This window comes from Taudactylus pleione, unplaced genomic scaffold (genome assembly GCF_031769625.1).
Source record: "Taudactylus pleione unplaced genomic scaffold, aTauple2 ptg000329l, whole genome shotgun sequence".
In the NCBI taxonomy this organism is placed as follows: domain Eukaryota; kingdom Metazoa; phylum Chordata; class Amphibia; order Anura; family Myobatrachidae; genus Taudactylus; species Taudactylus pleione.
In genome coordinates this window covers 11,849,072-11,872,152 of record NW_028284730.1, presented here as the reverse complement: position 1 = coordinate 11,872,152, position 23,081 = coordinate 11,849,072, and the positions used below count along the sequence as shown (strand labels likewise).

Below are 23,081 nucleotides of genomic sequence, written 5' to 3'. Positions count from 1 at the left end.
ACTACTCAGGCCGTGAGTAAAGGGAGGTGGGCGGCATTATGTATTGCTGGGTGTCTGCACTGACTGTGACCATAAGAGCCAGCTTTGTAAGTCGCTGTGACCCCTGTGAATGAGAAGAGACCGCACAGTCACTCCAATGCTGCTACCAGCCCATATAACCAGGAGTGCCAGCATCTCTCTCTTCCCTGGCTGCTGCTGCGACCGGACCAGTTAAGAAGCAGCAGCACAGAACCCTGCCAACCAGCAGCACAGAACCCTGCCAACCAGCAGCACAGAACCCTGCCAACCAGCAGCTGAGCACACTATCAATGAGTAAAATAGTGACAGCCCAGTGGGCGGGGCTTGTCTTCCTCTGATTGGCAGGCTCCTTGTTTACATCCAAATTTCAGTTGCTATGGCCACGCCCGGCGGAAGCGGAAGCGCAGCAGTGGGAGCTGGGAGACGCTGCTACACGGGGGCTGACAGCGGCTGAGGAGGAGGAGGATGGTGTCCTGGATCATCTCCCGAGCTGTGGTGTGAGTAATCTCGGGTACTGTCCCACGGTGCCAGCATTGGCAGGCAGGGCGTGCTGAGACCTGTAGTGCCCCGGCATCTGGAGAGCACTAGGTTGGGACATGCCAGGGGGCACCTGCTCTGTATGTGGCCGATGTCCCTGACTCCCTGCGTGTAATCCCCTGGCCAGGGCTGATCCATGGTCTATTTACAGTGCTATAATGTATGCACAGGAGTAACCGCTGTGCCTGACTTCCACTCAGTCCCAAGCATTATGGGTCCCTATCATGTTCTCTTTACCATCATTATCACCTCCCAGTATGTGAGATCTCCCTCTCTATGCTGCTTATCTCTGAGCTTCATTGGAGCAGAGTAGTAAAAAGATCATTAAACCACAAAATGTAACCTTGCTCTTATCACACATGGGAGCAGCGTGTAGTAAACATCGATTATTGTATAGTTTTGCTAGCCTGCTCTTTCAGGTAGGTAGAGCCCATGGTAGTGCATGCTGAAATAATAACCATAAATGCATATTTGTTGACTTAGTATTAAGTCAAATGCTGTGTGTCTATGGCCATTTTCTGTAGAAAAGTGTGATTCATGAAGTCTATCACATCAAAATGATTTTGCTTATTACATTTATTGTGCACTTTAAGGCACTGTCTTATTATCATGGGTGTTTATGGCAGGCTATAAGAACTTGAAGCAACATTGTAATTACCTTATTTGCTTAGTTTGTTTACGTCAGAGTGCTATTAATGATTGATGACTGCAGATTTTCCACAGTGTCATGTGACTAGCATATAGGGATGGCTGTCAATCAACCATTGATGGCTAACCACTGATGGCAATTTGTTTTGTTTTTGTTTAATTGAAGCTGGAGATCCATTGGTTCTCCATCACGGATAGTACAAGCACCCCAATATTTTTTTTGTTTTCTTCTACCTGGTGCCAGGACATCGGAGCCTAGCTCTCTCCCCCCCCCCCCCCCCCCCCAAATGCAACCTGCAAAGCACTGTCTCCCAGACACACACACCACACACCTCTGATTGTCCCAGAGAGTAATACAGCAGGGATGACCATCTTTGGGTGAAATCAATGGTTCCCCTGTTGATGATTTCATACCATTGAGGTTAACCAGAGATGGTGACACCCACCGATGACCATCCCTACTAGCATGGCAACCACAGTCACATGATATAGTGAGCAGATAGGCTTTCCAATGGCCCTCTCTATTTTTGTGGTATCCTTGCCCTCTGGCATCACATAGCATGCTGTGAATGTAGGTTTGATCCTAGCTCCCCTACAGCTAAAGGACCCGGATGTGATGTTGAGAGAGGGTGGATGTGGGGTTCCATGCCCTAACAGCGTTATTTTCTCAACTGTAGTATCTGGACACCAATAGTAGAAATTTGTATCCTCGTGGGCTCACTACGCTCGCCTTGCTCGCCACAGGTTACTGTTCCCACTCTGTCCACGTGGATAGTAACTGATGACGTCGGTGTCCTGTAGCTGAAGGGGATCTAGCCGCAACCGTGAATGTAGCTGACTGTCTGGCTGCCAAATACCTGTCAGTGTGTTTTGTCAGCTCAGCGCGATGTGACCTCTTCCCACTGCTTCTCCCCCCTCTGCCATCATGACAGGCTGACAGCTGTGAGACTGTGCCAGCCATGTTTGGTTGCCCTGCATAGAGGTGTTGTGTGGCCGGAGGCCGGCTCCACGTGTGTAATGGCGGCCACTGCACTGAAGGGGTTAACTTCCGTGATGCGGCGCCATTTTTAAAAGAACAAAAGACGCAAGGCGCCCATTGTAGATGTGTACTCTGCGCTAGGCGCTGAGTGTTAATAAGTGTGCTTTTAATGTTTTGTATGCAGCGGCCTGGACTTGCTGCACTGGGGGAGTGTAGGTAGAGTGTGGCTGAGCCACTGCGACCAGCGCTGAAACAGTTACAGTCTCAGTGAGGACACAGTTTAAAAGCACACTGCACATGGTTTATAATAAACTGTATTAAAGTATATATGTATTGCTGTAATACACTGCAGCTGATCTGCAATGCATTAGTGCATGAAGCAACGTATATTTAATAGGCTATGCACTATATGGTTTAAGAGTATATTATTGTAATGGGGATTGCCCTCCTGACATAGGAAGTGATATGTTAATTATCCTGACCTATGGTAGTGGCCAAACCCTTTGTGTAACAAAGCTTTCTTTGAAGTGCATTCCAGATTAGACCTGGCTGGAAGGTTTCTGGGCCTGATTCAGAGCCGCTCGCTCTGAATCAGGGACAGCCCTCTGTTTTTTTTGAGTGGCCTCCTGGCCGCTCGCATAGCTGCGGGTAACCACCCACAGCTATAGCGAGCAGCCATGATGATGGTCGCGATGGTCAAGACTATCGCGACCATCGGGCTTGCGACGAAACCCTTGTGGTAGGGTCTCGTTGCCGCAAGCCCAAGAGTGCTTTCGGCTCTAACAGAGCCGAAAGCACTCCCACTAACATCACTTGTGATGTCAGTGGGGCCGGCCCCAGACGGTAGGCGTTCCCATGGGAACGCCTCCGTCTGGGAATCCACGCCCCCGGCCCGATCCACCAAAGGGGGCGTGCTGTCACTCAACATCGACAGCACGCCCCCTTTGGTACGAGACCCGGCTGGCACAGTCTCACAGCTGTCAGCCTGTCATGATGACAGAGAGGGGAGAAGCAGTGGGAAGAGGTCACATCGCGCTATCCGGGTCTTGCGCATGCGCACTGGGCCACCATCGACCCGCTTGCGAGCGCATAGCGCTCGCGAGCGGGTCTGAATCAGGCCCTCTGTGTGAAGGTGTGAAGAGAGTCAATGGCCAAATCTACTTTTTGATATGGCCCTGAGATTCTCTCTTGTGTGTCTGCACTTCTGGGGAAAAATGTGTTTTGTTTTGTTTTTTTCCTGAATATTGCAGGAAAACGAAAGCGAATACTATCACTGGTTATTCTACATAGATATGTTGTCACTGTGTGATAAATGTATCAAAGGATGAATGTAATTTACCAGTTCCTGTGGGATGTTATATCAACATGTTAGGAGACAGTTATACTGTTTGCTAAATCAGTTTATGTTTAGGAAGCAACTGCTTTTAGGTGGTAGATTAGAAAGGAGGAAATTGGGTGACTCTTTTGAAATGTAATATGTTGTTAAATTATATTATGTGAGGAATCATGATTGGTTGAGTGGAACCCAGGGTGGATTTACCTTGTGATATTGTGTGTAAGCATGATATAAAAAGAGGGCCTGTGAGCCCTGTATGTTGTAAATCTTTGAAAATCCTTTATGGAGAAGAACTGCCGATAAGAATCCTGTATGCTAATGTACCCCTTAATTCGGAAGGTTGAGTCTTCTTTAAGACTTTGAGCAATAAACACCTTTTTTGCCTTTACTTTGATTACATCTGTACCCTGCGACCAACAGAATTGCGCCAAACACTATTGCGTTCTCAGACTTTTCTGGGTAAGAGCTCAGCGTCTCCAAGTTCAAGCCCTCTTCTTCTTTTGGTTGACCGTATTGGCAGAAAACTGCACTTCCGCCCTCACTTACGTCACTTCCAGGTACAGAATCTTAAGGGGAATTATACCTTACCGTGTTGTAGAGGTTTGCTCTCGCTGATGGACGACAATATTACTTGTGAAGTACTGAGTAGCTAGACCTAGTATTGCAAATTCTGTTGATGATGGAGAGCTACTGTGCAGACTCCATATTGGTTCCTCCTGTATACGTACAGGAAGCCGGCGGACGCAATGCCGACCGCCGGATTCCAGACTACTTAATCCCGGCGAGGGTTACATGACAGGCGTCTAAATCTAGACACCTGTCATTTTACCGACGCCTGGAGACTGGCGCCCGGCATCCCGATCGAAGGGATACCGGGCGCGGACATCTGCGCAGGGGGGTAGGGTTAGGTTTAGGGCTCCCGGGGGGGTTTAGGGTTAGGAATCCCCTCGGGATGTTAGGGTTAGGCACCCCCCCCCGGGGGACTTAGGGTTAGGCGGCGGGGAAGGGGGGTTAGGTTTAGACACTTAGAGGGGGGATTAAGGTTAGGCACGGAGGGGGGGGAGGTTAGGGTTAGGCACCCTAAAGGATTGTTAGGGGGTAAAATTAGGTTAGTTAGTACTTACCTTTAGGACGATCGGGATTTCCTCCTCTGTCGGGCTGCAGCTGCCGGGATTTGCAGCCGGCGGTAACTCATACCGAATGCGTTCCTCCAGGGAGACTTCATTCCCTTACCAAGATGGCTGCCATCTGTAATTCTGCGTATGTGCAGCACCATCTTGTCGCTGTGATGGAGTGCCTTAGTCAGTCGATGATACCGCTTGCATCCTGCACCACTATATACTCCACTCCGCTCATGCAATAAGTCTGTATATGTATAACTGTGAGCACGGCTGTACATTTACATTGCCACTGAATAAACCACCCTACTGGCTAAGTGCTGGACTGTTGGTTGTGTTGGGGCATCTGCTGGTGTATACATACTCTGCCATACCACCGCCACCTGTACAGACATATTTCAACAAAACAATATTTTAGTTTGTAGTGCAATATTCTTTAAATCTGATTTGAGGGGTGGAGACTTAGGATTTTCTAATGTCACGGTTTCAGTGTGATTTCAGATGTTCCTTACAGCAGGCAGAGTAGGCATGCAACCTGAGCTTCTAATAATATGGGAATGGAAAAGCAGTGCTGCCATTAGGTCCTAGTGGGGTTTATAAGATACATTTTCATGAACATTGATGAAGCCCAGAAAGGACCGGCTCCACTGTGTGTAGGTGACAAACACACTTTACTCTCTCAGCAAGTTCCCCACTAAAGTAAGGAATTATTCATTCTAAAATGAAATAATACAATCCTATTTTTCCGTGATTAATGTCCTGCACCTTTACCTGAGGTTCTGTCATTGCCCTCTTTATCCAAGCTGTTATAGATACTGCATGTAACCAAAGTAACACAGTGGAGGTTTTTCCGGTTTATAGTGAGTCATATTGTTACATGGTGTGAAATGTATTAAGGTATACAATGAGCTGTCCTAAATGTAGTACTTGGGTGGTAAAAGCTACACACAGAAGCTAGAAGTTCTGCTAACACAAGATAAAAGCTGTGGCCCATAGCTATAGACATAAAATTCCCTGAATTCTTCTGGATGCCACGGACAGCTCAACCACGACCCGGGAGCTGCAGGCTGGTCCTACCTTCTGACCTACTTTGGGACACAAACTAGTGTAGGCACTTGTCTGAGTCTAAAACTCAGATCATTATCAGTCTTACTGTCTAACGTGGTCACCTTGCACTTATGGAATCTTGTGTGTTATATCCTCTATATATAGCACTATGGAATCCTTGTGGGGTGTATATATAATATTCTATACTATTTTAAGAAAAAAAAAAATAGGTTCCAGGTCACGGCTGACAGGTGGATTTCTAATCCTGGGTTATGTGTTTTGTGCTGACACGCAGCTAACAACTATCTTGCCTGTCCTGTTGGCGTAAGCAACTCTTTGGGTGTGCACTGTGTCTGGGCCAGTAAAATTGGTCTGGTATGTGCTGTATACAGCAAACTGTGTTGGTGCATACTTTCCAAGGACACACTATAGGCTTGGGTAGTGATAATTTGGTTTGTGTCGGTATTCGTTGTGTTGTTTGTTTTCACTTGTTATGTGGCAAACTTGTACTAATTTTGTCCTTGTCCTGCAGGCTCGTCTTCGGTTTGTTGTATCCTGCGTATTCCTCGTACAAAGCTGTAAAAACCAAGAATGTCCGCGAATATGTGAGTATCCGTCACTGACCTTATGTCTCTTACATACATTAGAGCACAGGTTCTCAATCTCGGTCCTCAGGACCCCAAACAGTGCATGTTTTCCAGGTCTCCTCACAGAATGACAAGTGAAATAAATAGCTCCACCTGTGTATCTTGCAAAATGTGTCAGTGAGTAATTAGTACACCTGTGCCCCTGCTGGGTGACCTGTGTGGGGTCCTAAGGACTGAGGCCCTGATTCAGAGCCGCTCGCTCTGAATCTGGGCCGTCCTTCTTAATTTTTAGAGCAGCCTCCTGGCCTCTCGTATAGCTGTGGGTGACTACCCACAGCTATAGCGAGCGGCCAGGAAGATGGTCGCGATGGTCAAGACCATCGCGACCATTGGGCTTGCGACGAGACCCTTGTGGTAGGGTCTCGTTGCCGCAAGCCCTGGAGTGCTTTTGGCTCTACCAGAGCCGAGAGCACTCCCACTGACATCACTCTTGATGTCAGTGGGGCCGGCCCGAGGCGGTAGGCGTTCCCATGGGAACGCCTCCATCTGGGCAGCCACGCCCACCAAAGGGGGCGTGCTGTCACTCACCATCGACAGCACGTCCCTTTTGGTACGAGATCCGGAGCGACTGCTTGCCCGTCGCTATCCGGGTCTCGCGCATGCGCACGACGGAGCCGGCTCCGTCGTGCGCATGCGCACTGGGCCAACATCGACCCGCTTGCGAGCGGGTCTGAATTAGGCCCTGAGTTTGAGAACCACTGGATTAGAGAGAGCCAGTATTCTAGATTGTGGGATCACTGGGATACAGTGACATCATTGAAGAGCTGTATGATCCATTTTCATGAGGCACTTAAAAAATAATGATGTTATTGATTTAACTGGAAGGGTGTCCAAACTTTTGCACGTGCTAGAGTCATGGTTTTGATTGAAATAAATATGTATATTTATGCAAAATGACTCTGACACAAATTCCAGTAGGTACAAATGCTGAACGTTGAACTTAATAGAGTTTGTTCACTGGCAGCTTCTATGAAATGTGCAATTTGGTCAGGGGGTCCGCAAACTTAGGAGTACATTATCTGTTGTGTTGGTGTGAGCAGACTAGGGGGTAAATGAACTAAAGTTCGATTTTAATTGATTGAAAATTGTTCTAAATCCACCAACATCGTTGTTGAGTTTTAGGGGCTAAATCACTAATTACTATTAAATATTGGTTATTTTATAGGAGACAAACAATTCTGTTGTGATTTTAGTATTGCTGACTGTCTGCTGAGCCTGTCCCGTTCTGCTTCCCAGGTGCGCTGGATGATGTACTGGATAGTCTTCTCTCTATTCATGACGTTAGAAACGTTTACAGACATTTTTATGTCCTGGTAAGAGAACCGCCATGTGGTACCTTCCTCCTCTATGGAATGTCTGATACTCATTATCTGCCCATGTCACCATGTAATTTCCCCTCTCAATCAGCCTGGGCACTGTTCTCTCATCTTCCATAGACTCAATACCTGGCTGCCAAACCTGCTGTGCCAACTACATCCCCTAGCATTCGTATAGAAACATTGTCACCACATGTGGCTCCATCTAATGCATCTTGGAGCACAGTTTCCCCACTTTGTCTTCCTATGCCAATGTTATAGTCTCATGCAGTCTCTGTGAGTGTCAGTGTCCATTACACAAACCGTTGTAGAAAATGTGAAGGATTTCTGGAATGTACATAATTCCCCTTTTTATCAAGTTTTGTGTGTCCCTAATTTTTTCCATTGTCTTTTGCTGTTCCTCATTGTCTCTATTCTCTGCAGGTTCCCATTTTACTATGAGATTAAAATGGCCTTTGTGATCTGGCTGCTGTCTCCTTACACACGAGGAGCCAGCCTGCTGTACAGGAAGTGTGTGCATCCTGCCTTGTCCCTGAGGGAGAAGGTAATCCTGAGTGTGTATATCCCCTCTACACCTAGCTGTCACTCATTTCTCCCCCCTCCGCCACTATTTTCCACATGTGCTTTCATGCTTCTATTTACTGCTGTGCATTAATTAGAAGACTGCTACCCTGGGGATGACACAGGTTTATGTGCAAGGGGCAGAGTCTGTCGTCTTCATTTGGCATCTGTCCTAGAAACAGGCTGTCCAATCTACATGACCTGCATCAGGTGCTGAGCACTGCTGCTATCTCCCAAGTAGCATCACATCATTTATTTTTATTTATTAACCGTTTCTTATATAGTACAGCATATTCTGTTGCGCTTTACAATTGGAAACATTAATGGAACAAAACTGGGTAATAACAGACAGCTATATAGGTAGGAAGGCCCTGTTGCAAGCTTACAATCTATAGGGAAATAGGCATTGATACACAAGGATAGGTGCTATATATTGCAATTTGGTCTGGCCAGAAGTTTGGTACGAGATCCGGAGCGACTGCTTGCCCAGAGTTTCTTGGTGGGCCGCATGATCCAGTCACACAGGGATGTCGGACAAATGTCAGGAGGGTGTGAAAGAAAGACATTGTGTGAGGTTATGTGTGGACTGTGAGAGGGAGTGTACAGTAATTAGACATGGAAACTATGAAGGTTATGTGCCTGAAGAGGTATGTTTTCAGGGAACGCTTGAAGGATTGGAGACTAGAGGAAAGTCTTATTGTGCGTGGTAAGGCATTCCATAGAGTGGGTGCAGCCCGAAGAAAGTTCTGTAGCTGTGAATGGGAGCAATTAATGCGTGGGGATGAGACGCAGATCTTGTGTTGAGCGGAGAGGTCGGTTTGGGAGATATTTTGAGATGAGTGAAGAGATGTATGTTGGTGTGGTTTGGTTAATGGCCTTATGTAAAAGTATTTTGTATTGAATACGGTAGAAAACCGGCAACCAATGGAGGGACTGACAGAGCGGGGCAGCAGACTATGAACGTTTGGCAAGGAAGATAAGCCTCACAGCTGCTGCATTCATAATGGATTGTAATGACGACAGCCTGTTTTTGGGAAGACCAGTAAGGAGACTATTGCAATAGTCAATGCAGGAAATAATGAGTGCATGGGAGTTTTTGCGTTGTCTTGTGTGAGATCTGGTCGAATTTTGGATATGTGTTTTTTAGATGTATGTAACGTGATTTTGAGACAGATTGAACGTGGGGAACAAAGGACAGTTCAGAGTCAAGGATGACACCTAGGCAGCGAGCTTGTGGGGCAGGGTGGATTGTTATCAACAGTGATAGAGAGATCAGGTTGGTAACTGTTATTGGCCGGTGGAAATATAATTAATTCTGTTTTAGAAATATTAAGTTTCAGGTGGCGAGATGACATCCAGGATGAAGAATTAGGAGATTGAGAGAGGGAGAGGGAGAGAGAGATTTTGTGTTTAGTTAGGGTTGGGGATATAGGATCTAGAGGAGAGGTAATATAGTAGGAGGAGAAGAGTGTAGATACTTTATCTTCGTTTGTGAGGTCAAATGAAGAGAATGTGCCAGAGGGTTCAGGTAGGGAATTGAGCAGGTCACTAGCTGAGGAAGAGCGTCCAGAGCAGTACGATAAGAGTTGTAGATAGTCTCGTACTCCACTTCTTTAAATATAAGACTTTCGCCACTGACGTTCTACTTTACGTGAGAGTTTTTGTAGATGCCTTGTTAAGTTAGAATGCCACAGTTGACATCTTAAGTCTACGTGGTGTGTGATGGGTAGCTGGAGCCACTCCATCAAGGGCTTTTTCTAGAATCTGGTTTAGGTGTGATGCAGCTGTCTCAGGAGAAGTGAATGTAGAAATAGGTGAGAGTCATTGTTGTAGAGAGGTAGATAGTTGTTGAAAGTTAATAGCATTAATATTTCTGCGGGTTTTAGGAGGTTTGGTTGATTTCAATGACATCGAGGTTGATGTAATGGAGGAGAGTGTGCAGGTGATAAGGTTGTGATCTGAGAGGGGGAAAGGAGAATTAGTGAAATCAGAAACTGAGCATAGTCTGGTAAATACAAGATCTAGGCAGTGGCCCTCCTGATGAGTGGAGGAGTCAGTCCATTGGGAGAGGCCAAGAGAGGAGTTTACAGAGAGTAGTTTGGAGGCATGAGGAGATTGTGGACGGTCAATGGGAATATTGAAATCGCCCATAATGATGGTGGAGATGTCTGAGGATAGGAAGTGAGGGAGCCAGGCAGAAACATTTTCCAGAAATTGTTGAGGTGGGCGATAGATAGCAGCAACTCGCAGAGAGAAAGGGGTGAAAGTCCTGATAGAATGTACTTCAAATGATGTAAATGTGAGTGATGGGGCCTGTGGGAGAACGGTGTATGTGAAAGATTGGGAGAGTAATATTCCTACCCCATCATGTAATGGGACGTGTGCAGTGCTGTCCTCACTAGTGCTCTCTGCCTGTCATCAGCTGCCACGTGTGAGACTAGCCTGCTGTTATAATGGTGTAATGTGTTTGTGTCCCTGTTGCGTTGTGAAGTACTAATGAAAGAAGACTACTTTAGGAATGAATGTTACCTTAACATATCTTACTATGTATTGGTCCATGCTGGTTTTATGTCTCCCGCTCTATCACACCGAGGAGGACAACCCAAACAATTATAGGACAAGACTGCTCTGATTAGGTCCCTGGTACATCACACTGAGAGACTTGTGCTCCTGCAATGGAATACTGACACAGTGCCAGCTAATGCTGCGTATGGTGACACCACAAACAATGCTGATTTATCTGTCATGCCCGTCTGTGTGAGTTTTGGTGTTAATAACACTGGTAAAACACTTATTAATAACACCGGTGGGTATGAGATGTAAAGACCCAAATGATCAGCTTGTTAATATGGAATAGTTACTACAGTCCTGTTTACATTTATAGCAGAAGTTTTGCTGAGGGTGATGAGTTAAGCTCATGTTTTGTCTGTGGGCAACTTTCCCTTATGTACTGTACAGGGATCCCGGACTCAGCTGCGAATGGCTGGACTTGTACGCTTAGGGCACATTGCTTTCCTTTATACTAAATCAGATAAAACTGGGTGAAGGAAACAGTGAGACATGAAATAGAGAAAAGGAAATGGATTTACATTGGCACTATGGTGAATACCAATCTTCTATCTCACATTCCTTAATTATAATAGGTGACATAATTTGAGAGAGATCCGTGCCCAGCGTACCACCAGCATAAAACCACATCCTATTCTTTTATTTCTTTCCTGAAAGGTAACACATTGCTACTGATGGGTCTGTGAGTACTTATGGTGCTTAGCTGCTCATTACAGGTAACGTGGTGCCAAGGCAGCGCTTACTCCTTGTGCATATAGTGATCGTAGTGCCCATGCCTTTTCCTGGGTATGTAATGACACGCATGTCGAGTTGATGCTTCTGTTGGTATTGTCCTGTTCATTGACATTACTAGGAAACTTATTGGACTTCTTGAGTACGTGCGCCACATGATAGCGACGATGGGCTCCTCTGCTGCAGATCTTCACTCTCACCTTCCCCTCTCCACCGCCTGCATGTTGTTCACCTCTTTCACTATGTTCCTGGACAGCTGGCAGGCAGCCGCGGGCTCTCCCAGATTGGAGAGGTTCACTTGGCAACGCCAGCTCCCCACTCGCTCCAGATGACCGAATTCTCCCTGGTCTGACAGGTGGACGGTATCCATAAGTCAGAAACCATTACACTCAGACCATATAATATAGAGTTGTATCATTTCAAAGTGGTATTAATTGCTCCTAAAATATTACTATACAGTCCTTTTAAAATACTGACCTATTGTTTTTAGATGATGGATTGTTTTCTGCACATACCAGTTTGGAGTGTGCTTTTCTGTTACACTGGGACACTTAATGGTCCTCTTGTGACAAGTGCTTCTCATTCTGGCTCAAAAAGCAGATGTACTCTTAGCTTTTCTTGGCTATTGGCTCAAGAGTACATTTCTTTAGAAAGCTGTGGCCTCTTGCAGAGATCTGACGTGGCACCTAAATCGGTGTCAATAGCTTTTCAGTCACCTCCTATGAATGGACCATTGGATTAACCTTGGCCACTTTACCTGTGCTACTCTGGCAGGGGAGACTTCCTCTTGCCAGGGGCTTTGCCAAGGAGTGAGTCAAAGTTAACTCCTCTTTTCTCCATTTTGTTGCAGTAATTTGCACCCTACCAGCATAATATCTGGGTTTCTGTTCTCTGCATGACATCCAAGCAATTTACTATGTCAATTAAGCAGATGAGGGTGGTGTCTTACACTTCTTGCTTTGACCCACACTGGTCCAGACGACCGTTTTGCAAGCTTACTCATTGGCATACTGGTGGTGGCAGCAGAAGGTTTTCCCTGAACATGCATCATGCTTACCGGTATGTAGTCACAATCCAGGCGCCAGCATCCTGACTGTAAGTAGTGGGGTTAGGGTTAGGCAATGGGGGGAGGGTTAGGTTTAGGCTGCCGGTAGGGAGGTTAGGTTTAAGCATTATGGGAGGAGGGATAGGTTTACGCAACGAGCAAGGAGGGTTAGGGGTATGTAGAGGGTTATGATAGTTACCGACTAGTGTCGGTATCCTAACCCTGCCGGGATGCCAGCGTCTGGATTCTGACCACTGGGATTCTGAGTACCGGCATCCCGTAGCCAACCCATGCTTACCAGGGGGGTTCATCTATGTATACGGTTTTATTCCAGGATCACAATTGTTGCTTCAGTAGAAGCATCCTCCAGGATAGAGGTTCCCAAACTCTGCTATTACAGTCCATGTTTTAAGGCTATCCATGCTTGAGCATAGGTGATTTAATTAGTACTTCAGTCAATTTGACTTAACCATCTGGGCTGAAGCAGGGATATCCTTAAAAGCTGGACTGTAATGGCAGAGTTCGGGAACTTCTGCTCTTGGAGGAAGGTACAGTACATCCAGCAATGGTCTCCAAAGGTCCTTTCTTTCCTGCCCTATATGGAGGCTTTGGGATTTACTTCTCAATTGGCTGAAGAAGAAAAGGGAATTTATTAAAGTAGCATTTTCAGAAGCCATTGGGGGACACTGATCTACCCACCTGAAATGTATATTGTGGGACTTGTGTTCTGTTACAGAAATCCTTAGCAGATAGACCTTTCTAGATGTGCGATCTCATAACTTTGCTATATGGAAGTTGAGCCTGCTTTGTAATGGGAGGGTTTAAGGCAGGGGTGGGGAACCTTTTTTTTGCCGAGGGCCATTTTGAATTTTATATAACATTATTCGCGGGCTCTGTGCATGCCACACACCCTCTGTGTGATGTCACATGGGGGCGGGGCCACAATTGCCGGTGATTACAGCAATGCCGGGGAGCATCTTGAGGATGCTCCGGGGAGCTGTAATGGCAGCAGTGTGACCGTCTGAAGCATCCTAAGGACACTGCAGGCGGCACTGCTGCATAGATTGTGGCTGCAGAGTACCATTCTAGGCACACTGATAGCCAGAAGAAGCTACCATTAAAAAAGCTCAAAGGACCAAATGATTCCGGGGGCCTTATACGAAGTTCCCCATCCCTGGTTTAAGGTAACACAGGAGGAATTCTGCTCTTAAAAGACCTTGTTTCCTGGTGCTGGAGCTTAACCCCACAGTAATAATATATTTGTTATTTGTCCCCTGTCAGCTTCAGAGTGATTTAATAAAGGATTTATCGTTAAATGAATCCTGTTTTGAGGGTAAATAGAGGGACTGTGAACTAGAGCCCCCTGCACCATGCAGCATCGGGCACTGACTAAACATATATTGTGGCTTAGTTGTACCATATGTGTGTTCCATTATGATTGTCACACATGACTAAGGCCCCACAGTATTGCACAGAATGATGTCCCCACCACCACATGATAACTGTTCAGCCTAGGTGTGGAGGTTTGCCTGTCAGGCCATTGACCATCGTCCTGATGCTGAGTCGCACACAAAAGGGAATGCAGCAGCCTCTTTTGGTGGTTGACCGTCTGTAGTCCATTTGCATAAAGTTACAAACTCCTTCCCTTGTGTACATCTGTATGGTCGGCTGTGCAGGGACTGAGACGCCCACTCTATAATATAGATTGCTGCGCCCCTATATGCCGCCATCAGTCGCTCAATCAAAACTCGCACCAGTCCCATGGCAGGTGTGCTTGCATTGATACGCCCGCTACACTCCCATAATACTTTTGATACCGACTGTCCTGATAGCATCATCACCTTTGTGCGTACACTCTCAGGGTAACACATGCACCCTAGGAGAGTTCTAGGTAAGAGAACATCGGCAATGGGGGCAACTCTGAATCCGGACCAGTTATAGTCAGATGGTAGAAATCTCTACTGGGGTTAGTTCTTGTAAAGGGCTTATTACTTCTCCAGGCAGCGATTCAATGTAACTATATATAAAACACCTTAAGCTACAACTGTGCAATATGGCCACAAGTCGGACATCTCCAGTTTATTTTGGGGACGGGCTGAAGGAAGGGGTTTCAGCTGCCTAGTTTGCAAATGACTCCTTACCCAGAGGCTGATGCTGTTATTAGTCTGATAGGATTTTCCTCCTTGTTAAATGGATCTGGCCATTAAGGGCGATTGTTTTCTGGGCTGATAGACGGCGTACGCTGTCAGAATATTGAGAATTCGGTACATAGCTAGGAGGACGTAATGCGATCTAGGCTAATTATTTCTGGTATATCCACATTCCCAGGTGACAGGCCTGTGACGGTGCTGCTACCCTGTCAGGCTCCAGATCCTTCTCCACTTTATAGGTCAGCGAGTCAGAGAGCAGCTCATTATAATCTGCCTCATCCCAGCAGGGCGATGTAACACGCGCAGATTTATAAGTGCAGGTTATTTAACCGGAAGCCATTGACAATCAGACATTACATGACGTTCATACTTTGGTTTTCATTTTAAAAAGGTATACAAATGTGTAGTTAGTTAGGCAGCTGGTGTGGATGCTGACATTTTGTTTTGTGTTATAGTTCACATTGCAGCAACGCTGTGTGTCCACGGCAGTGAGTGATTTGGGGAGGTGGATAACTGAAGCTCCTGCCATGGCTGATTTGTGTTCCGTGCTGGATTGGAAAAGTGCTCTGTTTTTATAGAACTATGCAAAGTGCCAAGTCCTGTAATAATACAAGCTGGGACAGCATTGTGGCTCTCCAGTAGTTGTGGAACTAAAAGTCCCAGCAACGCCCGCTATACGAAGTGGAGAGCCGCAGATTGTCCACCTACTCTGAGCGTATTTCTGGGAAACGTGTAACCACCTGTATGTTTGTGTCGGCTGATAGAATTGCTGTAGTAAGCACATACACAAGCAGGCGTTCAGTACAAGGGCCCCTTTCCTCTGTCTCATCCCTGACAGCTGTCCCCGCAGGCGGCTTCTGTCCTGACCTGTTTCTTACCTCAGAGAACAGCTGCAGGAAGAGCGTCTGAGACCTGTGGAATACCTCAGTGTTAACCCCTTCCATGTCGAGCTGAATATCTCACACACTTGACCTAAATCTCTGTCTCTTTCTAGGAGATAGACTCTTATATTGTGCAGGCGAAGGAGCGAAGCTACGAGTCGGTTGTGACCCTTGGACGGAAGGGTCTGAACATCGCAGCCAGTGCGGCTGTGCAAGCAGCTACCAAGGTACTTCCTGAGACCCCCATTCCATGCAGGACTGTCCAACACGGGGTGGCTATTAGGAGAGTCTTTATTTAGAAGTCTCTGTCGACCTTGGAGACTTTCAGTCAGGTCACCTGTCCATCACACAGGCATTTCCAGCAGTCTGTTCCTCGAGCTGTCAGCAGAGAACAGCTGTGGTAAAAGCATCCCATAATTACCTGAGGTGCGCAGGAACCTCTATATAAACACAGTTATTTCTGTTCAGCCTCACACATATAGCGCATAGAGGAGGATATGACAGGAAAGAGCAGGTTTAGCAGTACCGGTGAGCTTTTCCCGGTAGACCATTCATAACTCATATGAAATATGCAGGCCTGGTCAATGTGCAGTAGCTTGCAGTTGAGGCCTCCAGGGGGCGTACTCGGGAGTATGTTGGGACAGGTTTTGGGAGGAACTCCCCATTTACCAGATTGAGTTGGGACATAAATGACAAAGCTCCACCTTCTTTAGAACCTTTTTCTGTATATGTAGACCGTTATAGGTAAAATTTGGTGTTCTGGAGCGTCAGGTTTTCCAGATAGATGACTTGCTATGCATGCCGTGGGCTTACTTGTCCATCAGTAAATCCTCTATGCTTCATTGTCTGGCCACCATCTATTGTTTTATTTATTATTCTCTCCTTATGTTGGAATGACTGACACGTATCAGTCTAATAGCACATAATAGGATTTCCACCTTTAGTCACTTTAATTCATGATCTTCCATGTGGTTGCCTGCATATTTGTGCTTTTATTATAAAGAGTGAAAGTTACCAGTGTGTGAAGGTTTAGAATGAATATAAATAGTGAGGACCATTTCATCGTTTGCACAAATATTCTGACTAGAATCAGGAACAGGTCTTTGTTCTGTTTTCCTCTACAGGGCCAGGGGGCGCTAGTGGGGCGTCTCCGTAGTTTCAGTATGCATGACTTGAGAGATCTCCCAGATGATGCACCCATACACTATAGAGACTCCCTGTATCCGGATGCAACGGAGCTCCATCGCCGCCCTATTGGTGAGTAACGGGAGTTTTGCAGGATGTTGGTTATCCTAGATACTACGGGGTAAATTTTCTAAAGTAAGAGTCTTTAGAAGTGGAGACGTTGCCAATGGCAACCAATCAGATTGTACTTAACATTTAACTAGCACCTTCTAGAAGATAATGGCTAGAATCTGGTTGCTATGGGCAACATCACAACGTCTAAAAACTCTCACTTTAGTAAATTTACCCCTATATGCCTATATTTTGTGGGTGTTGGGGAACCCGGTTGATAAAGCATCGGGGTACCATAGAAAGTGGAGTAAGGAGCCAAATGAACATGTTATGCCAGAGGTATAAGGCTCTGAGAAGACTTTGATGATATTAATGTGCTAATTGCAAAACCATTTCATCCATCTTACTTATGTAGTTAGAGCATCTCTATAACATGAACATCTTCTGTAGGTTACACCACCCAATCCCAAGCTGACAGCGACTCCATGGATGAGCGGTGGTCCGACACCGAAGCCAAATCCTCAGCAAGAACACGAGGTGCCCTACCACCGAAATCCATGCAAAGAAGCCAGAGCCTGAGGGTTAGCAAGAAGAAGGTGCTAACCAGGGAGGTAAGCGGCAGCTTGTAGCACTGACCGGTTGAAACTTCCCAATACTGATGTGTTATACGGCTTGTCCTAGGCTGATATTGGGTCTCAGACCTCCCGTGTCTGCATCTCACCACTCTTCCCCTTTGGATGAATTGCAGGCATCTACCAGGAGCAGCAAACCTAGAGCGAAGAAGAAGGTGGTGCAGTCCGAATCGGAAATGTAATTCATGGTGGTGACTACAGAAGGACCGGCAAGCTGCTCCCTTATCCCCTCATTTGTTGAAAGCTGAAAACACTGAATGTTAAACATAATTTAATGCTCACACTGGCTGCGTGTTAGGGTTTGCGTCTGTGTAAATATTTAGATGTATGTGACTGTCAATCACTGTGTCTGCTTGTATGTGTGTGCGGGTGAAAGTACATACATATTTATAGATTTACAACCACACTTGTATAAGAGAGCTGGATACTGTTTCATGAACTACATTCTATTTTCGGACACAAAAATGACACTTCTAGTTTTCATCTGGTATAATACTGCCCATAAACCTCCGTCTCATGATATTTAGGGTAACAGAGACTGGAGGTGCCTGGACGCCCCTTAGGGGTCTTAGTCTGCTATACATTGCAGAGAGTGCCAGGTAAGTTACCGGAGAGGCGGAGCTCAGTGATGTCATCTTTTGCCCATCTCACTATACCCCTCCTCTGTCGCATTCCCTAATCACTGTCCCCTCCACTCTGCAGGAGCCCATATGAGCAACCTTCACTTTTTGTGGTCTGGGGATGAGGGGGATCATATAGTTATGTCCACCAAGGACGTAGCCTGTTTTAGGTGTCATTTTTCTGGCATTGAGACTCAGGGATATAGTGTTCCCCTTTCTACACCTCTTGCAGTCACAAGAGCTGTATTGCCTTCTGTAAGTGGTAAGGCAGCACCTCTGTGATAAGGGTATTTGTGAAAGCTGGTGCATTGGTGTCACTTTACTGTACTTTTTTTTTTTTCTCTAGAACAATGTGTGTATATGTATCTATGACATGTCTAAGTCTGTATTGTACAGTGCACTACATTCTCCATGTCTGCAGTTGTGTCCAGTGTCACATTCTGGTTCTCAGGATTGGGATCCTGGTTTCATGTGCCGTGTATACTTGGATTACTACTTACTGGCTGTAGACTTGACCATGATGAGGTCTCACAGGCCAGAGACTATGCCTTGTTAACCACGTCTGATATGAATCTTAAAAGGGATATTCGCCTCCAGCTCAACCTCTGCAGCATTGTATTGTCCAACATTATTGTTCCAGTGTAACTTGAAAGAGAAAGGAAAATCTCTCTGATGGCGCCATATGATTGGACAGTTACCAGCGCCATGTGACATGACCAGCACCATTGGGTACTGAGATATTGCACCTCTCTTCACATTAATTCCAGATCTTGATGCAGAACAGTAGATCCTCAAACATAGGGAATAGATGGAGAATTATCTTTAGCCTCATCACTCTTTAATCTGATACTTAGTAGGATGCATTGTAGATAGATAGATAGATAGATAGATATATCTATCTATCTATCTATCTATGTGATCTGAAATGACTTAATGAGAGAGCAGTGTCTGTTAGTGTCACATATATGGATCATTCTGTATTTTTGTTTTCTTAATGCCATTCTGTCCCCCCTGAACAGACGGTTCTATATCCTTTCTACACATAAGCTGGAGCTATGTGTATCGGATGCACTAGTTTACTGTAACTTTATTTTATTTTTTTCTTTCTAGGTTTTTTTTTATTAACGGTTAATGTTTTTATTGTTTCAAATGGAAAATGTTGCTGATTAGATATAACATGTTACACATTGGATTTCTACAGCTCTCACATACTATGGAGATGACTAGCTTTCAGTTTAAAGATTTTCAACCCTCGTGCAATCTTTATTAAATGGCGTTATGTTATCAGTGTCAGCCATGTATGTAGGAGTTGTTTCTGGGAAAATTGGGATATGACCGACGCATATATTGAAAAGAGCACAGCCAGACAGGCACCTCCCATGCCATTTCTATATATGTATGGCAATAAGCAGGGTGAGGTTAGAAAATGAAGAAAAGCCATTTAGTAAAACTTGCAGGAGGGCACAAAGCATAACAAAAATATTTGCAGACTGAATGTCTGTCTCTTCTGCCTTTTTTATAAGACTGTTAAGGCATGTAGCCCGGTGCTAACATCTGACAACTCAAGAACACCCATATTATTAAATAACTCTGTCTTACAAAGCTTCTCATGTTGGTGACCATTGCTGCGTGACCTGTAACCCTCTTCATGTTTTCTCTCAATTGCACTTTGTTCCATGCGCCCAAATTCTAATCCCACTACTATGCAGAAATGGTTACAATGGTCCTCTTGTCTATGTATTTATATATGTGAGACGTCTACTGTATAGAATTACAACTCGCTCAAAGGTCTATTTCAATGGAACGGCATAATCCTTTACCAAAGATGAATTCCATTGTTTGTGAAAATGCAATTTTCTGAGAGTGCCAAAGTTTAGCTGCCACCGTCTGGTTAGAAATTGGGACCCTTTGGTCCCTGGGTGTATAAAGTGTTCTAATACCAAACGAATGTTATAAGATTGACCCTGTAATATGTGTCCAGGGTTTGTCACCAAGTGCCTAATGTTTTGATTACTTTTATATGTTTGACCATCTCTGTCCTTTTTTGATACCCCTTCAAAAATAAACTTTTTTTTTTTGTGTGTGTGTATTGCTAAGATCTTATGTGTGTAGTCTTTGTGTTCTCATGGGCTTGTACTAAGTTTAACTTTAAACTTGCGGTAGTTGCAACAAGTTTGTTGTGCAACAATTTTGTAACCGGTTTGCAGTGCTTCATCTTACAAATGGCAATAGCTCATCTGATGGATCTAATGGAGATGATTGTCTTTTATGACCCTGCAGATGCTGATGTGTGACGTTATGCACCAGTATTTGTGCAGATCTGTCCATTTTTACAGAATAGCCCATTCATTGCTGACCAGCATGGCAGTGTGTGCAGGAATGATGTTTGCAGAAATGCACCAGCTTTAGCTACCTTGCCCCAGAGAATCTGATCTCCATTTTGCTTGCAGGTGAGTAAGCGTATTGGGCAGAGAAAGAGAAGTCCTCTTTTATGGGAAAAAATGCTTTTTTAGGCACATTTCACTTCAACTAGCACATGTCAGGACTGATGTCCCATAACGTGATTTATTTTAGATAAATGTGGTTAAATCAAACAGTATTTTAGAATGAAAACAGGAAAGTTTGAATATAATGAAGGGTACATTTTTGCAGTTAGACTCGCAATCCTCCAAAGGGTAGGTGCAGATTGCTTTTCCTAGAGCAATTACAATCCATGGGATGTGGGCATTATCGATTCCTACCTCTCTATACACTCTAAAATTGTCGCTATTTAAGAAATAATTGCTTTCAGACTTTGATTGTGGTTCCAAAGCACAAAAAGTTATTATTCACCATAAAAGCAGATAGTTGCACGCTGTGATCTATATACAATTAGCGCAAACAAATTATACAGACACAAGGTACAGTCGTTACATATGCACACGCTCTGGATCCAGATCCTGGCATCAAAGATGAAACCTTCGTCAACAGCAAAGCAAGAAGACTAGTATCTAGTTTCAGAGAGCCTGCATATATACTCTTACAGAGATAGGCAATACAATAGAACAGTTTGGCATGATTCCATTGGTTCTACTGTTACAGTACAGTTCATAGGTCAATTCGTATGGTCACAGTCCAGCCTCCAACGGCTCTTTGTGTCCATTTTCCCCGCTGCATAACAAATCTAAACTGGCTGCATTACAGGATACATATCAATGCCTAATTCTATGATCCATAACTTGTAGACACATGTTGTGATTTCTTCCCCGATGGAACTGTCAATCTGCAAAGACACAGTGGTTTAGAATGACACCAAACACGGTCTGCTTATCATGCACTAACCTTAGATATAAAATAACATGTATTTCACAACATTCCTGATGATGAATAAAACCTTAAATATTATCCTTAATGCTAGGGAACCTTTATATGTAAGTGTGTAAGTATTGGGGTATTGAGAAAAGACGCTAGTTAGCGTTGTGCGACTACGTGTTTTGTGGAGTACACCGTGGTACGTGTTTTGCAGGGTTGATCATATATGTTTTAGTAACTGTATATAGTGAGGACTTTTAACATCTTTCTATTGTGTGGGAATCGCACAACGCTAAATAATAGCATTGCCGTATACTTATAATGTGTGAGATTCGCTAAAATGGCGCCGGGCGCCATTTGCAAAATGGTGTCTTGCTGCCACTCGCAAAATGGCGTTGTGCAGATTTAATTTTAAACAGATTCTGTCTCAGCCAATTATCCGGCTTCGACAGCATGTACTTAATTGTTAAATGTGGCGGATGCATCTGTCCATATAGAATACTATAAAATGTAGGAACAAGGGTATTGACTGTGAGGGGTTGGGTACGATATCCTGGCTGTGACCATCCCGACTGTCGCAATACCGATGGTCAAAATCCCAACAAATTATAGTGAGTATTCTAACTAATCAGCCTCTTCGGCAGCCTAACCCTAACTGTCCGCTTCGGCAGCCTAACCTTAATACTCACTGTCGGGATGATGACTACATCCCACTGTGAGAGTACAGTTGCACTATTTTACTCCACCATAACTATCCCAATCTTTAACTGGTGATGACTGTACCTGATTGGTCATATTACATGACTTCCTTCAGCTTTTCACTCGCCCTCTATTTGGGATCACAACACTCTTCATGAGATATGCTAACAATATTTTATTCATTCAATATCTATTATTATTAATATATTTTCAAGGATGTGTGTGTGTGTGTGTGTGTGTGTGTATATATATATATATATATATATATATATATATATATATATATATTATTAGTCCTTGCATATTTGCCCTTATTCACTTATTAAAGTTCTATAATAAAAGTAAATTTTTAAACAGTACTAAACAGAGTGTGCCTCTTCCATGGGAGTAATCCTTTTTTCTCTTCTCTGCTCATTGACATTAGACTCCTAGGGACCACCTCTGTTCAATATTCTGCATAGGGCTTTCATTATGTCATCATTATCACTCACTTCCTCCGCCTTTTCAGAAGAATAGTGTTATATCCTGTGCTGCGTTGCCCACCTCCCCATCCCTCTTCCCTTGTCTGTTTATATCATGACACTCTTCCAAGCAAATATCTGACTTAATAATATAAATGGGGTTTATTAGGAAAACAAACATGACCAAGATTAAAGGACATCTAGCACTACAGGTAATGCGAGCATATATTATTAAGAGAACAGCGATGTAGTGTAAAAGGCATAATAATGTCAATGGTTCACAATTTTATCTCACATCAAGCTTTGATACATTTGCCCCTTATGGTGCGTACACACTACACGATATGCTCCCTGAGCGATATCATGTAGTGTGTCCCCGGCAGGCTGTGCTCAATGTCGTTCATGACATTGAGCACAGCAGCTGAACGATATCATTAACGATATCGTTCAGCGCCGGGCTCTCTCCCCCATTCCTCGACATGCAGCAACCTGACGAAGTCGGCAGATTGTGCTGCATGTTCAGGCGATGGACAATGTCGGAAACGACCAGCGGGAGTGG

At 44.8% G+C, this 23,081-nt stretch overlaps 1 protein-coding gene across 1 annotated transcript; it reads left to right on the top strand.

Annotated features, from left to right (window-relative positions):
• Window positions 1-404: 404 nt before the first annotated feature.
• Window positions 405-20,160, top strand: REEP4 (receptor accessory protein 4). Its single transcript, XM_088443399.1, has 8 exons — window positions 405-515; window positions 6,216-6,288; window positions 7,567-7,643; window positions 8,070-8,190; window positions 15,697-15,810; window positions 16,708-16,840; window positions 17,270-17,430; window positions 17,568-20,160. Exons 1-8 carry the CDS (start codon window positions 484-486, stop codon window positions 17,631-17,633), a joined length of 777 nt encoding a protein of 258 aa, XP_088299525.1. The 5' UTR covers window positions 405-483; the 3' UTR covers window positions 17,634-20,160.
• Window positions 20,161-23,081: the final 2,921 nt, after the last annotated feature.